This window comes from Gobio gobio (genome assembly GCF_949357685.1).
Source record: "Gobio gobio genome assembly, chromosome: 17".
Lineage (NCBI taxonomy): Eukaryota > Metazoa > Chordata > Actinopteri > Cypriniformes > Gobionidae > Gobio > Gobio gobio.
The window spans coordinates 12,762,454-12,783,516 of record NC_137110.1 but is presented as its reverse complement, the minus strand read 5'-3'; the positions used below and the strand labels follow the sequence as shown (position 1 = coordinate 12,783,516).

General features: G+C 37.8%; 1 protein-coding gene across 1 annotated transcript in view; it reads left to right on the top strand.

Annotated features, from left to right (window-relative positions):
- camkva (CaM kinase-like vesicle-associated a) overlaps nt 1-20,011 on the top strand; it is a 45,727-nt gene extending 25,716 nt beyond the window's left edge. The window contains exons 2-11 of the mRNA XM_079840398.1: nt 10,732-10,839; nt 11,067-11,198; nt 11,432-11,506; nt 12,659-12,797; nt 13,069-13,189; nt 13,637-13,712; nt 14,054-14,190; nt 14,888-14,966; nt 15,049-15,136; nt 16,333-20,011. Coding sequence (XP_079696524.1) covers nt 10,745-10,839; nt 11,067-11,198; nt 11,432-11,506; nt 12,659-12,797; nt 13,069-13,189; nt 13,637-13,712; nt 14,054-14,190; nt 14,888-14,966; nt 15,049-15,136; nt 16,333-16,566 — 1,176 coding nt within the window. The 5' untranslated portion in view covers nt 10,732-10,744 and the 3' untranslated portion in view covers nt 16,567-20,011. The remainder of the gene's footprint in view (nt 1-10,731; nt 10,840-11,066; nt 11,199-11,431; nt 11,507-12,658; nt 12,798-13,068; nt 13,190-13,636; nt 13,713-14,053; nt 14,191-14,887; nt 14,967-15,048; nt 15,137-16,332) is intronic.
- The last annotated feature ends 1,052 nt before the right edge of the window (nt 20,012-21,063 follow it).

Here is a 21,063-nt window from a genome sequence, read left to right as displayed (position 1 = left end):
GGTTCGCAAAGCCATGTGTATCCATAGTAACGCAATATTTGCCCTTGTTGATGGATGGCTTGTTCGAGATGCATCGACGCTGCGCAGACCTATCGCCATATGACATCAAAGTACACTCACCTAAAGGATTTTTAGGAACACCTGTTCAATTTCTCATTAATGCAATTATCTAATCAACCAGTCACATGGCAGTTGCTTCAATGCATTTAGGAGTGTGGTCCTGGTCAAGACAATCTCCTGAACTCCAAACTGAATGTCAGAATGGGAAAGAAAGGTGGTTTAAGCAATTTTGAGCGTGGCATGGTTGTTGGTGCCAGACGGGCCGGTCTGAGTATTTCACAATCTGCTCACTGGGATTTTCACGCACAACCATTTCTAGGGTTTACAAAGAATGGTGTGAAAAGGGAAAAACATCCTGTATGCGGCAGTCCTGTGGGCGAAAATGCCTTGTTGATGCTAGAGGTCAGAGGAGAATTGGCCGACTGATTCAAGCTGATAGAAGAGCAACTTTGACTGAAATAACCACTCGTTACAACCGAGGTATGCAGCAAAGCATTTGTGAAGCCACAACACACACAAACTTGAGGCGGATGGGCTACAACAGCAGAAGACCCCATTGGGTACGACTCATCTCCACTACAAATAGGAAAAAGAGGCTACAATTTGCACGAGCTCACCAAAATTGGACAGTTGAAGACTGAAAAAAATGTTGCCTGGTCTGATGAGTCTCGATTTCTGTTGAGACATTCAGATGGTAGAGTCAGAATTTGAACAGAATGAGAACATGGATCCATCATGCTTTGTTACAGGCTGGTGGTGGTGTAATGGTGTGGGCACACTTTAGGCCCCTTAGTGCCAATTGGGCATCGTTTAAATGCCACGGCCTACCTGAGCATTGTTTCTGACCATGTCCATCCCTTTATGACCACCATGTACCTATCCTCTGATGTCTACTTCCAGCAGGATAATGCACCATGTCACAAAACTCGAATCATTTCAAATTGGTTTCTTGAACATGACAATGAGTTCACTGTACTAAAATGGCCCCCACAGTCACCAGATCTCAACCCAATAGAGCATCTTTGGGATGTGGTGGAACGGGAGCTTCGTGCCGTGGATGTGCATCCCACAAATCTCCATCAACTGCAAGATGCGATCCTATCAATATGGGCCAACATTTCTAAAGAATGCTTTCAGCACCTTGTTGAATCAATGCCACGTAGAATTAAGGCAGTTCTGAAGGCGAAAGGGGGTCAAACACTATTAGTATGGTGTTCCTAATAATCCTTTCGGTGAGTGTTCAGCGAGAGCATACGACTCCTTATGCTTTTGAATCTCTCTTGCAGTACTTTGATGCCATACGCTGATCGGTCTGCGCAGCGCCGATGCATCTCGAACAAGCCTGGTGTGTTTGTGTTTCACTAGCGGGAAACACAATACAGTACAATACAGTGACGTAAGACCTGGCTCTGTGGTGGCTCTTTAGGCCCTGGAAAGACAAACCGGGTCTTTAGAAGGCTTGTCAGTCGAACTAACTCCAAACCGCCACTAGCATTAGCTCTGAACTAGCACACGGTTCATGCTGGTGGAAAAGGGGTAAAAGTGGCAATGTCCGATACACAATGATAATGTGATGTTTCACTCATAATTACTGCAGGCATAAAACAAAAGAATTCACAAGTATCCTCAGCAAAACTTAGAATGCCTCAACGATTTACTGCAGAGCAAGTACACTCTAAAAAAATTATGTGTTGGCTCAACATTTTGCATCATTTTCTTTTGAGTTATATAAACTTGAATGTATGTTCAACCAGCAAGCTACACTGAGTTAGAGGAAATTAATAATTTGTAGCATAAACACACATTTTAAAGTTGATTCCTCAAAAAAATTAAGCCAGAGTTTTAGCCCTGGAACCAATTAATCTTATCTATTTCAGTTCAAATCAACAGCTATCATAGCACATGCCAACATAACTTATTTAACATGTATATTTAACGAACAAGTAAGATATTACTTGTCACTGGCATTAGCGCAGTCATTACTTATAGAGTCAATGTAGTGTTTACCTTCATGTATTTACTCTTCAGCACAATGGTAACCTCAAAAACTTCAACATTACAGAAAATGTTTTAAATGTCAAACATAATAGTATATAACAGGTCTTTCCCTTCACTTAAAACAAATAAATTAACACTTAATTTCAACATTTATTCTCCCCATCCAGTCCTATGCAAAACATGCTGGGAACTAGAAATCCACTGCCTAATAAGTTATCAAGACAATTTCATTAAGTTACTACACCCTAATTTTAAAAAAAGCCAACTAACACAGACATTTGAGATATTAAGTTGATGCAATGATCATCATTATGTCAACAGAACTCTACAAAATAATGTTTGCAACTTAACTTGCAACCATGCATTTATTTAAGTTGTGGTAACAGGTAAACACTTTTTAGAGTGGTACGCAATCAAATCTTAAACTGTCACTTGATGGTGGATCTGGTGAAGATGTTGTCAGCAATCAAAATATTGATTTTGAAGATTGTTTTGAGAATATGGTTGAGATTGTGAATATGAGCCAGATGCTGAATGTACTGGGGAAATTAGCTCTGACGATGACAGTGAAGATGGTAAAAACATCTGCTCAAAATCCACTCCTTCAAGTTCCAAAAGTTAATGAAATGTGCTTTATTTTATTCTATTTTAGTCGTTATTAAATTATCAGGAGAGTATATATATATCGGAGTTGCCCGAATATAATGATTGGCGAGACATTCATGCTATGATGTGTCACATTTGATACTCGCATCTTAATTGCTTATGCAAAACGTTAGCATTATTACTAAATACATCAGTCCCAGTTAGGTTTTTAAACATCTCTTCTCCTGTTCTCCGAACTGAACTGTCTTTTAAAGCACCTCTCTCCCCTCATTACCATGCATATATTGGCCTTGCAAAGCCAGTGTCTCCTGCAATCATCGGGGCCAAGGGGAGATTAATTAGAGACCTTAGTGCTCTTCTGACGGGCAAAGCAAACAGCCTCTCTCTCAGCCTGTAATTTATGTAATGCCTCCTTTACTGTGGATATCAGGAATGGCCTTTTTTTTTTTTGGTTGATACTCCGTTGCTGGGTGGTAATGATGCTTCAGTCTGCTCTCCTGCCTTTTCTGGACTATTCTGGGAGAGTGTAGGAGAGAAAATAGGATGTTTTTGTACTGTAACATCAAACAAAGAGTTTCAGAGTAAGTTCAAGCCCAGCAGAGTTCCGAGGCGTGCAGTGCATGTGAACTATTGTGCAGGTTTTTGTCTTGGTTCTTTGTTAATGTCGGAAGCCTGAAGGCTTTCGTGACAAAATCCTGTCACATTATCCGGTGGAGCTTCAGTGTGATTGAGGACTGTCATGGTGTTTGGCAAATTGTTGGGTCAGACCCGAGTAGCGGTGCAATTGTACTGCCAGCCTGATGCGTAATTGCTTGTTTGTGTGAGTCCTTTTTGTCGTTTGTTACAGTGTTATACTGCAATAGATAATAGCTGTCCTCCCAGCTCTCAAAACAGTAAAGTGACATTTTGAGAAGAGTCACCACATTTTGGAGAGTCTATTCAGGCTCTTCAGAGAAGATTAAACTAACGGAGTATCACATGATGTGCTGCATAAGGGGAATTTAACACTGGTAGGGGACTTTTGGGCTCTGCGTGTGATGCATTTAGATTTGAGCACTTTGTTCTTCTTTGGTTGTTTCACTAGTTCACTGGTTAATTTTAATGCAAAACGCTGTAGGGTTTACTACCCAAGGAATAAAGCCCCAGGAAACCTTTAAAAAAGTGCACATTAAAGTCCAAGTACTAACACAAAGAGAAAATGCTAAGCTATCATGCGTTCTAGTGATGATTACACACACACACACACACACACAAAATGAAACAGAAAGAACAACCATCTTTGTACCAGATCATAAAAAAGAAAAAGCCATCTTTGCAATGTTTCCTCAAAATATAACTTGCTCAAAAGTTTCACTCGGACATCATAATACAGAAGTAATATGGGTTGTGAACGTCGTTCACTGATTTTCAACCAGCTTTGTATTGTTACAATGTCAATAAATGAACATATATCCCCAATTAGGCCTATTTGTCAGCAAAAGTCTGCCGGGTGATTAAAAAAACTCGTCATTTTGACTTTTGACAGCTTAGGGCTTCAAACTTTTTTGTATTCCCGCCCATGGACAGTCGGTTTAGCAGAAAGTTGATGACCTAAATCATAAGTGCTTTATGGGTTTTGAAGTTTTTGGCAAAAGGGAACCCTACAGCCTTTTTCTTTGTTTTCACTAGTCATGTAGCACCAATGTAATTTTTTTAGTGCTGGGGAAAAATTAATCGTGATTAATCGCATCCAAAATAAAAGTTTGTGTTTAAATAATACATGTGTGTGTACTGTGTATAATTATTATATATAAATACACACACATGCATGTATATATTTAAGAAAAATATGTTATATATTATATATATTAATGTGTAAGATAAAGTATATATACAGTATATGCATGCAAATATTTCTTAAATATATACATGTGTGTGTATTTACATATATATACATACATATATACATATATATATATATATATATATATACTACACACACACATATTATGTAAACACAAACCTTTATTTTGGATGCGATTAATCACAATAAATTTTTCCCCACCACTAATTAATTTTTTTTATTTGCATTTCTGCATAGACAGCCAAGTTTTATTAAAAGCTTATTTTGCCAGCAGTGAATTCCTCCTTTGAAGCCATTGTTTACCTAAAAATGAAAATTCTGTCATCATTTACTAACCCTCATGTTGTTCCAAACCTGTATTGCTTCTTTTTTTTTTACTGTGGAACACAGAAGAAGATATTAAAAAAAATATGTCAATATAATTAAAGTCAATGGGGTCCAAAACAACATTGGACTGACCCCTCTTCCATTGTATGGACAAAAAATATACAACCCCAAATCAGAAAAAGTTGGGACAGTATGGAAAACGCAAATAAAAAAAAAAAGAAGTGATTTCTAAATTTACTTTGACTTGTATTTCATTGCAGACAACAAGAACACAAAATATTTCATGTTTTGTCTGGTCAACTTCATGTCATTTGTAAATATGCATCCTTTCCTGTCATTCAGACCTGCAACACATTTCAAAAAAAGTTGGGACAGGAGCAATTTAGGGTAATGAGGTAAAATGGTTAAATAATGATGTGATTTGAAACAGGTGATGTCAACAGGTGATTGTAATTATGATTTGGTACAAAAGCAGCATCCAAGAAAGGTCTAATCCTTTAGGAGCAAAGATGGGCAGAGGATCGCCAGTTTGCTAACAAATACGTGAGAAAATTATTGAAATGTTTAAAAACAATGTTCCTCAAAGAAAGATAGGAAGAGATATGGATATTTCACATTCAACAGTGCATAACATAATTAAAAGATTCAAGGAATCTGGAGGAATTTCAGTGCATAAAGGACAAGGGCGCAAGCCTAAGCTGAACAACCGCGATCTCCGATCCCTCAGGCGGCACTGCATCAAGAATCGTCATTCATCTATATAGCGATATCACCACATGGGCTCAGGACTACTTTGGCAAACTTTTGTCAAGTACCACAATACGTAGTTACATCCACAAATGCCAGTTAAAACTGTACTGTGCCAAAAGGAAGCCTTATGTTAACAGTGTCCAGAAGCGCCGTCGACTTCTCTGGGCTCGCAGGCATCTGGGATGGACCATCACACAGTGGAAACGTGTACTGTGGTCAGATGAATCAGTATTTCAGGTATTTTTTGGGAGGAATGGACGCCGTGTGCTCCGGACCAAAGAAGAAAAGGATCATCCAGACTGTTACCAGCAACAAGTCCAAAAGCCAGGGTCTGTCATGGTATGGGGTTGTGTCAGTGCCCTTGGCAAAGGTAACTTGCACTTCTGTGAAGGCACCATTAATGCTGAAAAGTACATAGAGATTTTGGAGCATAATATGCTGCCTTCAAGAAGACATCTTTTCCAGGGACGTCCATGCATATTTCAACAAGACAATGCAAAACCACATTCTGCACACATTACAAAGTCCTGGCTGCGGAGGAAGAGGGTACGGGTACTTGACTGGCCTGCCTGCAGTCCCGACCTGTCTCCAACAGAGAATGTGTGGCGCATTTTGAAGCACAAAATGCGACAACGAAGACCCCGTACTGTTGCCCACCTTAAGACTTGTTTGCAGGAAGAATGGGACAAAATTACACCTGAAACTCTTCATCACTTGGTGTCTTCAGTCCTTAAACGTCTTTTAAGTGTTGTGAAAAGGAATGGCAACATTACAAAGTGGTAAATGCTTTACTGTCCCAACTTTTTTTGAAATGTGTTGCAGGTCTGAATGACAGGAAAGGATGCATATTTACAAATGACATGAAGTTGACCAGACAAAACATGAAATATTTTGTGTTCATATTGTCTGCAATGAAATACAAGTCAAAGTAAATTTAGAAATCACTTCTTTTTTTTTTTTTTGCGTTTTCCATACTGTCCCAACTTTTTCTGATTTGGGGCTGTATATATTTTGTGTTCGACAGCAGAAATACCCTAACAAATAATGACAGAATTTTTATTTTTATGTGAACTATCAATTTATGTTTTATTTTGATGGGACCCAATATCACTCATCATTTGCTATCCTAATGCACATAAATTAAAACTGTTCAATGAATGTCGTTTTTAACTATCTGATGTCGGTTCGGTCTTGAAGCTTGCTCTCAGATTTGTCATAAATAAGCATGATTACTGCATGTTCAAAGAATCTGAATTTGTTAGAGCTACTTCCTGCCACAAGTGGAAATTGTCACTTTTGGAATAAATTGTAGGCATTACTCATGTGTGGATAATGATATGAGTGTGCTGTCTGCCAAATATCTCTCTCCCCCTCTTTCTCACAGACTTTTTTCTCGCTCTCAGATAAATGAGAATTTATTCCTCCTCTTTGAGTTCTGGCTTAGACAGAGAGAAATGCGCAGGGTCGCGGAGCTCACTCGCAGCTCAATGGAAGAAAAAAAGAAACAACTGCGTGCATTTTAATTGTCAATGAATGACTGTGGAGCGGCATCTCAAGGCTTCACAGCAAAAACTCTCTTCATAATTTATTAAATTCACACCATCATCAACACATCAGCGGCTTTTCAAAACATGCACAATTAAAATGTGCACTCAGACAAAAAATCTCTAATCATCAAAGATATTGTGCATTGAGATGCTGATAATTTGCTTGGTAATGTTGAACATGTAAGGTAGAGGAGGATTTGACTGATGCAGTGTTGATTTGTGTGCCTCTACAACATTACTATTGCTGTGACAGGGGCTCATTTCAGGTTTTTGCTTGTATTGTTGTATGTACATGTCACCGTTCAAGCATTTGTGGTCGTTGAATTTTTACAGATGTTTTCAGAAGTCTCTTATACTCACCAAGGCTGCATTTATATGATCAAAAATACAGTAAAACAGTAATATTGTGAAATTGTTAAAATATCTTGTTTCCTATTCAAATATATTTTAAAATGTAATTTATTCCTGTGATGGCAAAGCTGAACTTTTCACAGTGACACATGATGCAGCACTTCAAGATGCAGCTTATTTGAAATTGAAAATTTTAGTAACAGTGTAAAAGTCTTTACTGTCAATTTTGACCAATTGTTATTGCGTCCTTGCTGAATGAAAGTATTAATTTCTTTAGAAAAGAAAAAAGAAATCTTACTGATCACAAACTTTTGAACTATATTGTATTATATTATCATGCCTGGTATAAGGGGCCTATTATGCAAAATTCACTTTCACTTTTGTGTTTTAATCCCCATAAATCATAAGCAGTGTCTCAGAATAAGCCGTTTGCTGATTCTGGGCAATGTGACGTCACATATGCTTAGGCCCCGCCCACGAAGCTGACGGACTCTGCCCTTTTAGCATAGACCCCGCCCTGAGTGAGCTGTACACAGTCCGCCATGTTTATCTCCTCGCCAGAGCATTTAACAGCATTCAAGTAAGAAATGTATTCTTATTATGACCGTGATAGAGATGATAATCAAAACCAAACAGATGTTTTCGTTTTTGGCAGAGAATCCAAGGGTTGAGCTGTACAGGCTCCGCCCTCTTCTGGAAAGGGGGCGGGGAGCAGCCGCTCATCTGCAAGTGAAGACACAAATGCACGAAAACAGCATGTTTTTCCTTCCAAACAAAAATGGGCATTTACAACATGGTATAATAAATGATTATGGGATATTTTAAGCTGAAACTTTACAGACACATTCTGGGGACACTTTTATTACATCTTGTAAAAAGGGGCATAATAGGTCCCCTTTGAAAAGTACCAAATCATAGTGCTGTTCAGTCAATGCTGTTATATATGCTGTTGCAATGTTATCTTAAAGGTGTCATGAACTGGCTTTTAAAAAAAAATTATACTGTTGTCTGAGGTCAATTTATGACGTTTGTGTGGTTTTTACATTCAAAAACATCATAATGAATAAGTAATTGGCTATTTTCTGCCTTAGTTTTGAGGCTCTCTGAAAAACACTCGGATTTGATGGGTGTGCAGCACTTAACACTTGGAAGTAAATGCCCACGGCTAGGATTGGATAAGATTTGCATATTTAATGAGCTTCAGCTACCTTCAGTCCATATGGGAATCGACTGGGGAAATGCTCAGAGGACTCGCAAAAAATCAAACAACCACGATTAAATCACACACACACACACACACTCTCGCGGACACACACACACACACACTCACTTGCACGGACACACACACTCACTCGCGCGGACAGACACACACACACACACACACACACACACACACTCACTCACTCACTCATTCGCGTGTACACACACACTCTCTCACTCGCACGGACACACACACACACTCTCTCACTCGCGCGGACACACACACACACACACACACAGGGGGGTTTTTGTGAAATGTGGGGACATTCCATAGGCGTAACTGTTTTTATACCGTACAAACCGGATTTTCTATCCCCTTACACTGCCCCTGCCCCTAAACCTACCCATCACAGGAGACTGTGCAGTTCACTTTCTGTGAAAAAAACCTTGTTCTGTATGATTTATAAGCATTTTGAAAAGTGAGGACATGGGGAACGTCATCATATTTCACCCTCTTTTTGTAATACCTATGTCATACCCATGTCATTATACACATTTGTGTCCTGATATTTCACAAAAACATGCCCACACAGACACACACACACACACACACACACACACACACACACACACACTCACTCACTCGCGCCTGGCCCATAACGTTACAAGTCAATAACACCTCCTCCACCCTGTGACAGCGTGCTAAGGTATGTTATCAATAGATTTCAAATGATCTGTAATGTTATGCAAAACTAACACATATAAAAAAACATATTTTAGCCTAGTCACATCAGTGTGTGTTCAGAAGGAAGCGTATGCAGGGACTGCAACGCCATGTTTATAGCTTGATAGCGCGATCCTTAGCTCATGAGTCGGTGGGCAGGGCTACAGAAGCATGTTTATCTGTAGAGGCGGTCTAGAGTCTAGGTCCTGTTACGTAAGAGGTTCGCATATTCTGAGAGCTCTCGTTTTCTGGGGCTGGTGTCTATTAGGGATCGACCGATATGGATTTTTTAGTGCCGATCCCGATACCGATTTTTTTTCATCAGCCTTAGCCGATGACCGATACGGGCTGCCGATTTTCTTGAGCCGATATTTGGAGCCGATACTACTTTTGCTCCCTCAATTTACATCATAAAAATGACACAATGATCATGATGATAACAATTTACAATTTACAATTTAAAAAAGGAACATTTATTGAACAAAAAAAAAAACAATATTTAACAAATAGTAAAAACAGGTGAGGTAGAACAAGAAAAAAAACAAGAGTTCAGTGGTGAAAAAAAATTCTGAAAATAAATATTTAAGCATAAATAAAATAATTACACTATTGCACACAGTATCAACAAGCAAGCAGCATAATAAAGTGCACACTAACTGTACTGTACTTAATTTTAAAACTATTTACAACCTAGTAATTTAATGCTTAGGTGCACTTAACTTAATCTCTTGTAGAGCAACACCAGCGGTAATTCAGGAAAAAAATCTCCCAATGCTCCATGTGAAACTTCTGTCTTTCGACCTTTTACCATCATGTCAATTCTCAATTGATTTTGATTAATATGCACGAGGGAGGGAGAGCAAGAAAGTTTGAAGATGGTGAGAGCTGCCTGTGGAAGCCTGTCTGTAAATAATGCAGGGAAAAAAATATCGGCGAACGCAGCAGCCTTGTATCGGCTGATGCCGATACACGTAAAAATCGCAAATATCGGCCGGCCGATATATCGGTCTAACACTAGTGTCTATGAAAGCTTTTCTTTGACTAACAAGGAAGTTTTCAGCTCTGAAACTTACAGGATATTCTTATATTACCTTGACCTTTTATATATCAAAAGCTCAAGGGAATGTTGATTTCTCAGTTCATCACCCCTTTAAGGTACATATAATAAAAAATTCTTACATTTTCATTGTCAATTCAAACATTCAAAACTCACCACTACAATGCTAGAGCGTTCTGGCACATGTGCTGTAAATCCCTCAATACACCACTTGGTTTGAAATCATTCATGCCTTTTGAAAAACCATGATTTTGTGCTTGTTTTCCAGGGCAGGAGCAGCCATGCCATTTGGCTGTTTGACTCTGGGAGAGAAGAAGGACTACAACAATCCTTCAGAGGTCACCGATAAGTATGACCTGGGACAGGTAGTGAAAACGTAAGTACAAATCCATGGTTTGGTTCTTTGTTTATAGTAATCTTTCTGTGAAAAATGTACGCTTGTGAAACTGCCCCTTTTGTGCACTTTTCTAATTAAATGTATTTTCTTCTTCATTACAAATTCAGTTTGACGTTTCCAAAAACTCTTTCCAGGTTTAAATTAGATTTAAAATCCCAGATTTTCAATGTTGACTCAACAGCACTGTTTGTTGTCTGTGTTACCAGGGAGGAGTTTTGTGAAATCTTCAGGGCGAAGGACAAGAACACACTGAAAATGTACACCTGTAAAAAGTTCCTGAAGAAAGACGGGAGAAAAGTACGGAAAGCAGCCAAAAACGAGATCCTCATCTTGAAAATGTACGTTTTCCGTGCAGGTTATTTACATGTTCCACATTTTAGTGAAGAAAGGTGCTTGCAGGTGGTGCTCAGTGCTAAAATTTGTTTGACAAGAGTAGCAGAATGCTGTCGACTCTTTACCATGCAAATGATTTTATTTTTGCAGATCGTCATGATTTCTTTTCAGTTTCTAGCCTGCTTCCTTTCACAGTGTCACAGTTTCTCTCTTGCTTTCTCTCTGTCTCTCCCCGCAGGGTGAAGCATCATAACATCCTCCAGCTGGTAGATGTCTTTGAGACGAGAAAAGAGTACTTCCTCTTTCTGGAGCTGTAAGTGCTTTGGGATTTTTGTATGTGCATGAGTGAGAAATAGAAAATACAAGAATGTGAAAGAATACTATTTGCTTCCATTGTGTTTAGATTTTAAAGAAATACTTGAACCAAAATTAAAATAATTGTATTATTTACTCACCCTCATGTTGTTCCAAACCCATGTTACTTTTTCTCTTTTGTGGAACACACACACACAGGTTTTTTTTTGTGAAATGTGGGGACATTACAAACTGTATTTTCTATCCCCCTACCCCTAAACCTACCGACCACAGGAAACTGCACAGTTTACTTTCTGTGAAAAAAACCTCATTCTGTATGATTTATAAGCCTTTTGAAAAGTGAGGACATGGGTAACGTCCTCATATTTCACCCTGTCCTTGTAATACCTATGTCAAACCCATGTCATTATACACATTTGTGTCCTGATATTTCACAAAAACATGCCCACACACACACTGGTTTCCATGTTTTATGGGGACTTCTCATAGACGATATGATTTTTATACTGTACAAACTGTATGTTCTATCCCCCTACACCAAACCTACCCATCACAGAAAACTTTCTACATTTTTAGATTTTCAAAACACTTCATTTAGTATGATATATAAGCTGTTTTCCTCATGGGGACCCAAAAAATGTCCCCATAAGATCAAAATTTACTGGTATTACTATCATTGTTGGGGACATTTGATAGGGAATAACAGGTACATAGCTTATTTATATTTATATATATCTAATTTTTTTAATATGGTACAGCGCTGTCACTGGGGCACTACCCTAAGGTACCATTTAGGGGTAATATATATATATATATATATATATATATATATATATATATATTGAAAGGATATAGGATATAGAAAGGAATATAGAAAGGATATAGAATAATGGAATATCAAACAGTATTTACCCAATAGAGACATAAGTAGGGACTGGGGTTTTTAAGCTGCAAATGGTTGAAATGTTGACAATTTTATTTTTATTTTTTAGATTAACTGTTTCTTTAAGTAAAAATGCATTTGCCTTTTTTGTAACTTGATCATTTTTCTCTATAAACCAAAAAGTGAACATCTTTGTGCAATCATCCTATACATTGCAAGCACAAATTTGACTATTACATGTGAATATTTGGTTTGGCTTTACTTCAGGGCCACAGGAAGGGAGGTGTTCGACTGGATCTTAGACCAAGGCTACTACTCAGAACGAGACACCAGCAATGTGATTCGGCAGGTGCTTGAGGCTGTGGCTTACCTGCACTCTCTCCACATCGTTCACAGAAACCTAAAGGTGACTTGGGGCTTTACTTCCATCTAATGGTCACCACATGGTATTGCACCGGAATGCAATCTTAGACTTGTGTCAGGAGACAGATGTTGAATAGTCTAGACACCTTAAAGTGTTAATTCACACCAAAAGGAAAATTCTATTATCATTGACATGTCTTCCATCTCGTGTTTTTTAATACAATCCTAAAACGTCTTATAAAAGGTTTTGCAATGTGAAGTTCTTGTGTTTTAATACAATTTATTGCTTTTACCTCTATATCACGCCCTGTCAGCTGGAAAATCTGGTCTACTACAACCGTCTGAAGAACTCCAAGATTGTAATCAGTGACTTTCATCTGGCCAAACTGGAAAATGGTCTCATCAAAGAGCCATGTGGCACACCAGAGTACCTTGGTAAGGAAAACGTGTCAGAGTTTTTAGATGCACCCTATATTATGAATTAAGATTATTAATAAATATATTGATATAATCATAATATATTAGGGTCAATGATGTTACACTAATCAGTTTAATTTGTTTAAAAAAATACAATTCATACAGACAAAAATCAGAAATTCGATAATTTCGTGAAAAAAAAGTTTTTGTGGGACTCTGTATTTGTATTCAAATTTGTATTCAAGGTCTCCTGAAGTTATTTGAATACTTTTACTCAATGGTTGCACCACTTTTTAGCTATTACATCATAAATGTTTTGCAAAAATGTATGAAACCAACATGAAACATGTCCAAGAACTTGCGTTTTGAACTGTATTTTTTTAAATAAAGTTCACCTTTTAATCATGTCAGACATATTTATTTGTCCCATTATCATAATTCAGGCTTTTTCTTTCGATCTTATAGCTCCAGAGGTGGTTGGCAGACAGAGATATGGCAGACCAGTGGACTGCTGGGCCATCGGGGTGATCATGTACATCCTGTGAGTTCATGCGTCATCATCTATGCATTTGATTCATTGTGTAAGACAGTCTAACATGTTCAATTCATTGTGCTCTTGAACGAGATCTTTGTTTATTAGTAGACCCCATAGATATCTGTTTTGGAGTCACTTGCCTGACACGTCCTTGGAGTCATTCATGAGTTCATCAGCATGTACATTCCATTGTAGTCACATTGCGTGTTTAGATGATCATTGCCACTGTAAGTGCACTTCATTTTCTGTATCTAATTCTCTTTCTAATCTATCATATCATGTAATGTTATAGTCCTAATTATCTTCTTGCCCTAGGAAATTTTAACTCATATTATCATTTTCAACAGGCTGTCAGGAAACCCACCTTTTTATGATGAGACAGATGATGACGAATATGATAATCATGATAAGAACTTGTTCCGGAAAATTCTGTCTGGAGACTACGAGTTTGACTCACCCTATTGGGATGACATCTCAGATTCAGGTACAATACTCAAATCACTGTAGTGTATGCTTGGAATTAATCTATGGGGTTCTGATCATAACACAAATTCAACTTAAAGGGTTAGTTCACCCAAAAATGAAAATTCTGTCATTAATTACTTACCCTCATGTCGTTCGACACCCGTAAGACCTCCATTCATCTTCAGAACAGAAATGAAGATATTTTAGTTGAAATCTGATGGCTCTGAAAGGCCTCCATTGGCACAATGGCACTTTACACTCTCAAGACCCTTAAAAGGTACTAAAGACGTCGTTACAAAGTCCATCTCACTACATTGGTTCTAAAATAACTTTATGAATCGCTGACTCGCTGATTCATAACGCTTCGAAGCTTCATGATGCCTTGTTTTGAAATCGTCATCACTATGTAAGTCGTTATTTAGGGTTTTTTTGCGCACAAAAACTATTCTCGCCGATTCATAAAGTTATTTTAGAACCAATGTAGTGAGATGGACTTTGTAACGACGTCTTTAGTACCTTTTAAGGGTCTTGAGAGTGTAAAGTGCCATTGTGCCAATGGAGGCCTTTCAGAGCCATCAGATTTCAACTAAAATATCTTCATTTCTGTTCCGAAGATGAACGGAGATCTTACGGGTGTCGAACGACATGAGGGTAAGTAATTAATGACAGAATTTTCATTTTTGGGTGAACTAACCCTTTAACTATCTGAATTGCAGCAAAAAGCCTAGTTGCATGTTTAATGGATGTGGACCAGGACCAAAGACTGAGTGCACAGGAAGCCATCAACCATGAGTGGTAAGGAGCCTTTTCCAGTGCTCTTTATAATTAATCTTTAAAAAAACAACTGCTGGGTAATTTTTGTGTGTTTGTTGTTTAGGATATCTGGAAACGCTGCCTCAGACAAGAACATCAAAGATGGCGTTTGTGCTCAGATCGAGAAAAACTTTGCTAAAGCTAAATGGAAGGTAAGATGATCTATTTATGTCTAGTCGTTACATTGAGATACACTACCATTCAAAAGTTTGGGGTCAGTAAGTAAGTAAGAAATTAATACTTTTTTTATTCACTAAGCATTCAATTGATAATAAAAGAGTAATGGCATTTATAATGTTACAAAAGATTTCTATTTAAAATAAATGCTGTTCTTTTGAACTACGTGCAAATAGCCTGCCTTGTTGGCAAATGCTATTTGTACTAACTCCGCTCACTGATGTCTGGTTGGGCCAGACAAAAGGACGGAAGACACTGGTTTATGTATAGTAGCAGTAGTATAGGGGTAAAACAAGTGGCAGAGAGTTTTGACGCAAAACGACCCGAGGTTCAAATTCACCTTTTGCCGAACTCGCTCAAATCCCTTTTCCCATCACATATTAGATCGGAAAGGAATTTATTTTCAATAAAAATTAAGAAAATATTCAAAAAGTGGAAATAAAGTGCCTAGCATGTGTTTATCGGTTAGGGAGGGCTTTATTGTCCCAATAAGACGGCATTCATTTAATCATTTTAACAAATATAATAATTTACACTTAATTATTGTTATTATTTGTTATTATTGCATACTGTTTAATGTACAACAACACTGAGGTGCAAATAGTATCTGCCACTATTTATAAGTATAAATATCCTCTAACTAGTGTAAATAGCAGATCACTAAGAAATGCTGCTATTTTCACAATATTTTCACGTAAATATAATCTATCGCTATTTGCACTTAGAGTAAATAGCCACTGCCTTCTATTAATGAGAATAGAATCCTAAAAAAATATTAAAGCAGCACAGCTTTTTTTATTTATTTATAATAATATGAAATGTTTCTTGAGCAGCATATTAGAATGATTTCTGAAGGATCATGTGACACTGAAGACTGGAGTAATGATGCTGAAAATTCAGCTTTGCCAACACAGGAATAAATTACATTTTAAAATATATTTAAATATTTCACAGTATTACTGTTTTAAAGTATTATTAATCAGCCTGGATTAGCATAAAATGCTTCTTTTAAAAACTCACTGACACAAAGCTTCTGGACAGTAGTGTATAGGCCTAAATGCAATGGGTTTACAAACTAAAAAGTCATTTAAATTTATTAATAATTTCAATATTTTTTTATTATTAGTTAAAACATATATTTTAAAACATCATTATTATTGTTGTTATTCAGAAAGCTGTTCGTGTGACCACCATGATGAAGAGACTCAGGGCTCCAGATCAGAGTGACTCTGGAGCCTCTAGTCCTGCACTGGGAGCCTCAGGAGGACCTGCCACCCCCAGCACCACCCCTGTTCCCCTGCCTGCCACACCAGTGCCTCCCCAAGATCACCCCGAGGCCCAGGGACAGGAGGCATCAGCTCCAACACGGTGTAATGGAGAGATGTTGACATCCCAGCAGCGTTAGTGGGGAGACTAGGGAGGAATAGAATGGCTAATTACTTTCAGAGAAATATAGTGACAAATAGAGCAGCACCATATTGCAATCTAATGGTGGAGCAAAGTTCAATTGTGCTTAGAAGCTTGATCGCCATTTTACATTTTCATTTGTGCAAAATGCTGTAATCTACGAAGACTTTAAAATGTAAATCCCAGACCCATAGTAGTTTATATGTATTTTCTTAAATAGTTTTATCAAAGAAATATTGTGTGTTACTCCTCAAATTTCTCAAAGTTTGTTTATTTATTTAGTGATTAGTTTTACTAAGTGTATGTGTTAAAGGCTTACTTCAGCGATTTAGCATTAAAGGGTCACTTCAGTGATTTAGCATTAAGCTTTGTATCAGTAGAAACCCTGTGGTATATTTGAATTATGGTACTTTCCCCCCTCATATCCCCTTGAGACAAGAGAATTATGCATTTTATTTCTGGAAAAAATACTCAGATGCAAATATCGTCATTTTGCGTCATCAGAGGATTTTTTTAGCCAGAGGCTAAAAACTACAGCCAGTAGAGGGAGCTAGTTCCGCATGTTTCAACCCGCCCACAGGGGAGGGATCTCACTCTCAGAATGTAAATGCGCTCGGCTCGGCCTCGGGCATTCATAATCGGAGTGGTGCAGAGCAAAGTGAGTGTTTCAACTTTTCAATGATTTCTTATGAAAGTTAAGCTTCCATATGCGATCAGAAAACGTGCAAGACTGACACGTGCTGATAATGACTGCCACGCTTACCTCAGCTCTGCTCAGATCTTACTTCGCTCTCGTGCTGAATAAAAATCTGACTCCTGCTTTTTGTCCTGTGACTTTCGTTCGGCTCACTCACACTTTATTGCAAATACACGTTCAGTTTTTAATTGTAGTGTTTATTCTCTAACTGAACGAAATTATTGTATTATTATGAAGATCAAAACGACGTTGGGAGCGGTGTAGGAAGTGGCCTCGTAGGGCAGCGAAGCAAGTGCATTCTGGGAGTTGTTGTCTTTCATCCACATGAGACAAAAATACATTCTCTGTCTTTTCTCTGTCTAGAAGGCACCAAATTCAAAAATAATTTCACATACATTTTCATTTGAGCAAAATGCTGTAATCTACGAAAACTTTAAAATGTCAATCCCAGACCCTAAGTAGTCTATATGTATTTTCTTAAATAGTTTTATCAAAGAAATATTGTGTGTTACTTCTCAAATAATACACAGTGATTTAATTCAGAATTTGTCATTGTTAATTCAAACCTTTGCTGCCATTACAGTTTGTTTATTTATTTAGTGATTAGTTTTACTAAGTTTATGTGTTAAATGGTTACTTCAGCGATTTAGCATTAAGCTTTGTATCAGTAGAAACCCTGTGGTATATTCGAATTATGGTACTTTCCCCCCTCATGTCCCCCTGAGACGAGAGAATTACGCATTTTATTTCTGGAAAAAATCCTCAGATGACGCAAATATCGTCATTTTGCGTCACCGGAGGATTTTTTGGCCAGAGGCTAGAGACTAAAGCAAGTAGAAGGAGGTTTTCAACCCGCCAATAGGGGTGGGATCTCACTCACAGAATATAAATGTGCACGGCCGCTGCCGCTCGGCTCGGGCATTTAATAACGGAGCGGTATGGAGCAAAGTGAGCGTTTCAACTTTTCAATGAATTCCTATGAAAGTTTAGCTTCCATAGGCATGATCTGATAACGCGCCGAGAATGACTGCCGCGCTTACCTCAGCTCTGCTCAGCTCTTCGCTCTCGTGATGAATGAAATCTGACTCTGGCTGCGTCACTCACACTTTATTGAAAAGACACGTTCAGTTTTTAATTGTAGTGTCTGTTCTCTAACTGAACGAAATGATTTTATTACTATGAATATCAAAACGACGGTGGGAGCGGTGCTGCGGTGGGCAAGTGATATAACCAGTAGCCTTGGCTTTGGGAGTAGCCTGGTTGAGCAGCGAAGCAAGTGCATTCTGGGAGTTGTTGTCTTTCATCCACATGAGACAAAAATAAAATTTCTGTCTTTTCTCAGTCTAGAAGGCACCAAATTCAAAAATTATTTCACATTTCTACTACATAAATGACCCAGTTTAAATACACATTCATCTTCCCAGCGCTGAAGTACCCCTTTAAGTTCTGTTTATGTGGTTCAAATATTGAAACTTGCAAGTGGAAAGCTATATTTTTTAGACCTTTTGTTTTTCTCACATTGCAAGTCTTGGACCATTTGTTTTTTAATACAACTGAATGATATTCGAGCCATTATAGAAGATAACTCACTTAAACACAAACAAAATTAATATTATGCTTTTAAATCTGCATAAAAAAGTTGGAATTTGATGTAGACTTTCATATGACCTTCTCCAATTGTCTGTTTAATGCGGAAAAACACAGCTGCTGAATTCATATCAATATTTTGTGTCATAATATTGGCTAACTAGCAACTAAAACTGCTGCTGTACTTCATTAATGTACAAATCATTATGTTCTTATCAATACAATCATCATATCAATATAATATTATTTGGTGTTTTTGTACTGCTGAATGTTTCTTTTTCTTTCGCTGTACAATCTTACAAGAAATTATGTAGCTCTTTTTATTCAATCTGCCCATATATCTGTATTCCGAAGAACACTGCATTTTCTATAGAATGCAACTGGTTTCATCGAGGCCTAAGGGTTTCCAGATCATTAATGTGCAGTACAAATGAAGCAATATGAATATTGCTGTAATACTGTGAAACTGCTATACAGGTTCCTGCCATATTTCATACAGGTAGCCAAGCAATTTGCTCTCGATGGTCGTTTGCGTACTCGACATGATCTTATAGCTGTATATTATGTCCAGTCAATGTATTCTGACTTTATTTTTACTGTCCATGTGGAGAGAGATGAAACAAAATGTCTTTAAACTGCAAATCCCACTGTAGCTACTGCCCATTATGGCCTATTTATTTGTTTAATGTTGTTAGTTTTAAATAACTGTCTTTGGCATGACCTCATGGTGATCACAATCACATGTTTATTTTTAAGCATTTGCTAAATATACTCCTCAATGTATATAGCTTCACTGAGTTTTATCTGTTAGTATTATCTCAGTAATGTAAAAGGTACTGTAAGGACGTACATTTTTGTTTGACCTCTATGTGCATTATTTTGACCTCAAATGAAAATCGGAACCAATTTTCTCCTGTTTATGTTTTCCTCTTTAGGATGCACTGACTGCAGGCTCTGTAAACATTGAAATATATTTTCTGAGAAAAGTTTTCGTAATAGAAGACAGAGCAGAAATATAAGTGATCGTACAAAATCTAATTTAAATATGTGTGATTCATCATTTTCATGTATCAGCTCAGCTTAAAGTATTTGTCACTGTTTATTTGTGGCTTCTGTATTTTGTTACTCGGTATGCAGAATAAATGTTTTTGGACAGTGTAAGTATCTATGGTGCTTCTTATTTCTGGTCTAGTACTAAATTTAAACAAAACATTTTGCATATAAACCTTTCTTGTGTGCTCTGATAGCAATTGCAATATTGTGTGAATGGGTATTGGCTGGGTATTGTGCTTAATGGGTATGGGTATTGGCTTAAAGCATATGGAAGTAGTAAAAATCCATATAACATTTATAATCCTTTGAATTATAATACTTTTTGGTAACACTTACACTAAGGTTCATTTGTTAACTACATTAGTTAACCCATTATGGCATGACTTTTTATTTTTTGGGGAAAAAAATATTTCACCCCATTTTTTGGGAGCTTGGGGGTCCCTGATAATATATCCATCATAAAAAGTGTCGCCCCCCCACCCCTGAACCAGATTTTGGTTTGTTGCCTCAGGGCAACACTGTGCCATAAGGGTACTAAAACTCCAAGGTTTTCTACATAGATTTTCAATAGGGAAAACAAGCAATATGTGCATTAGATAAAATTATATTTTGGAAAACAAACAATACAAAAACACTACTACTAATTACAACTAACACCTCATGTATTATATTCATACACCAATCAGGCATAACATTATGACCATTGACAGGTGAAGTGAATAACACTGATGATCTCTTCATCATGGCTCCTGTTAGTGGGCACGGCTCCTGTTAGTGGGTGGGATATATTGGGCAGCAAGTGAACATTTTGTCCTCAAAGTTGATGTGTTAGAAGCAGGAAAAATGGGCAAGCGTAAGGATTTGAGCGAGTTTGACAAGGTTCAAATTGTGATGGCTAGACGACTGGGTCAGAGCATCTCCAAGATTGCAGCTCTTGTGGGGTGTTCCCGGTCTGCAGTGGTCAGTCTCTATCAAAACTGCTCCAAGGAAGGAACAGTGGAGAACCGGCCACAGGGTCATGGGCGGCCGAGGCTCATTGAGACCCGTCAGGGTGCCCATGCTGACCCCTGACCCCGCCCAAAGCACCAACAGTGGCACGTGAGCATCAGAACTGGACCACTGAGCAATGGAAGAAGGTGGCCTGGTCTGATGAATCAC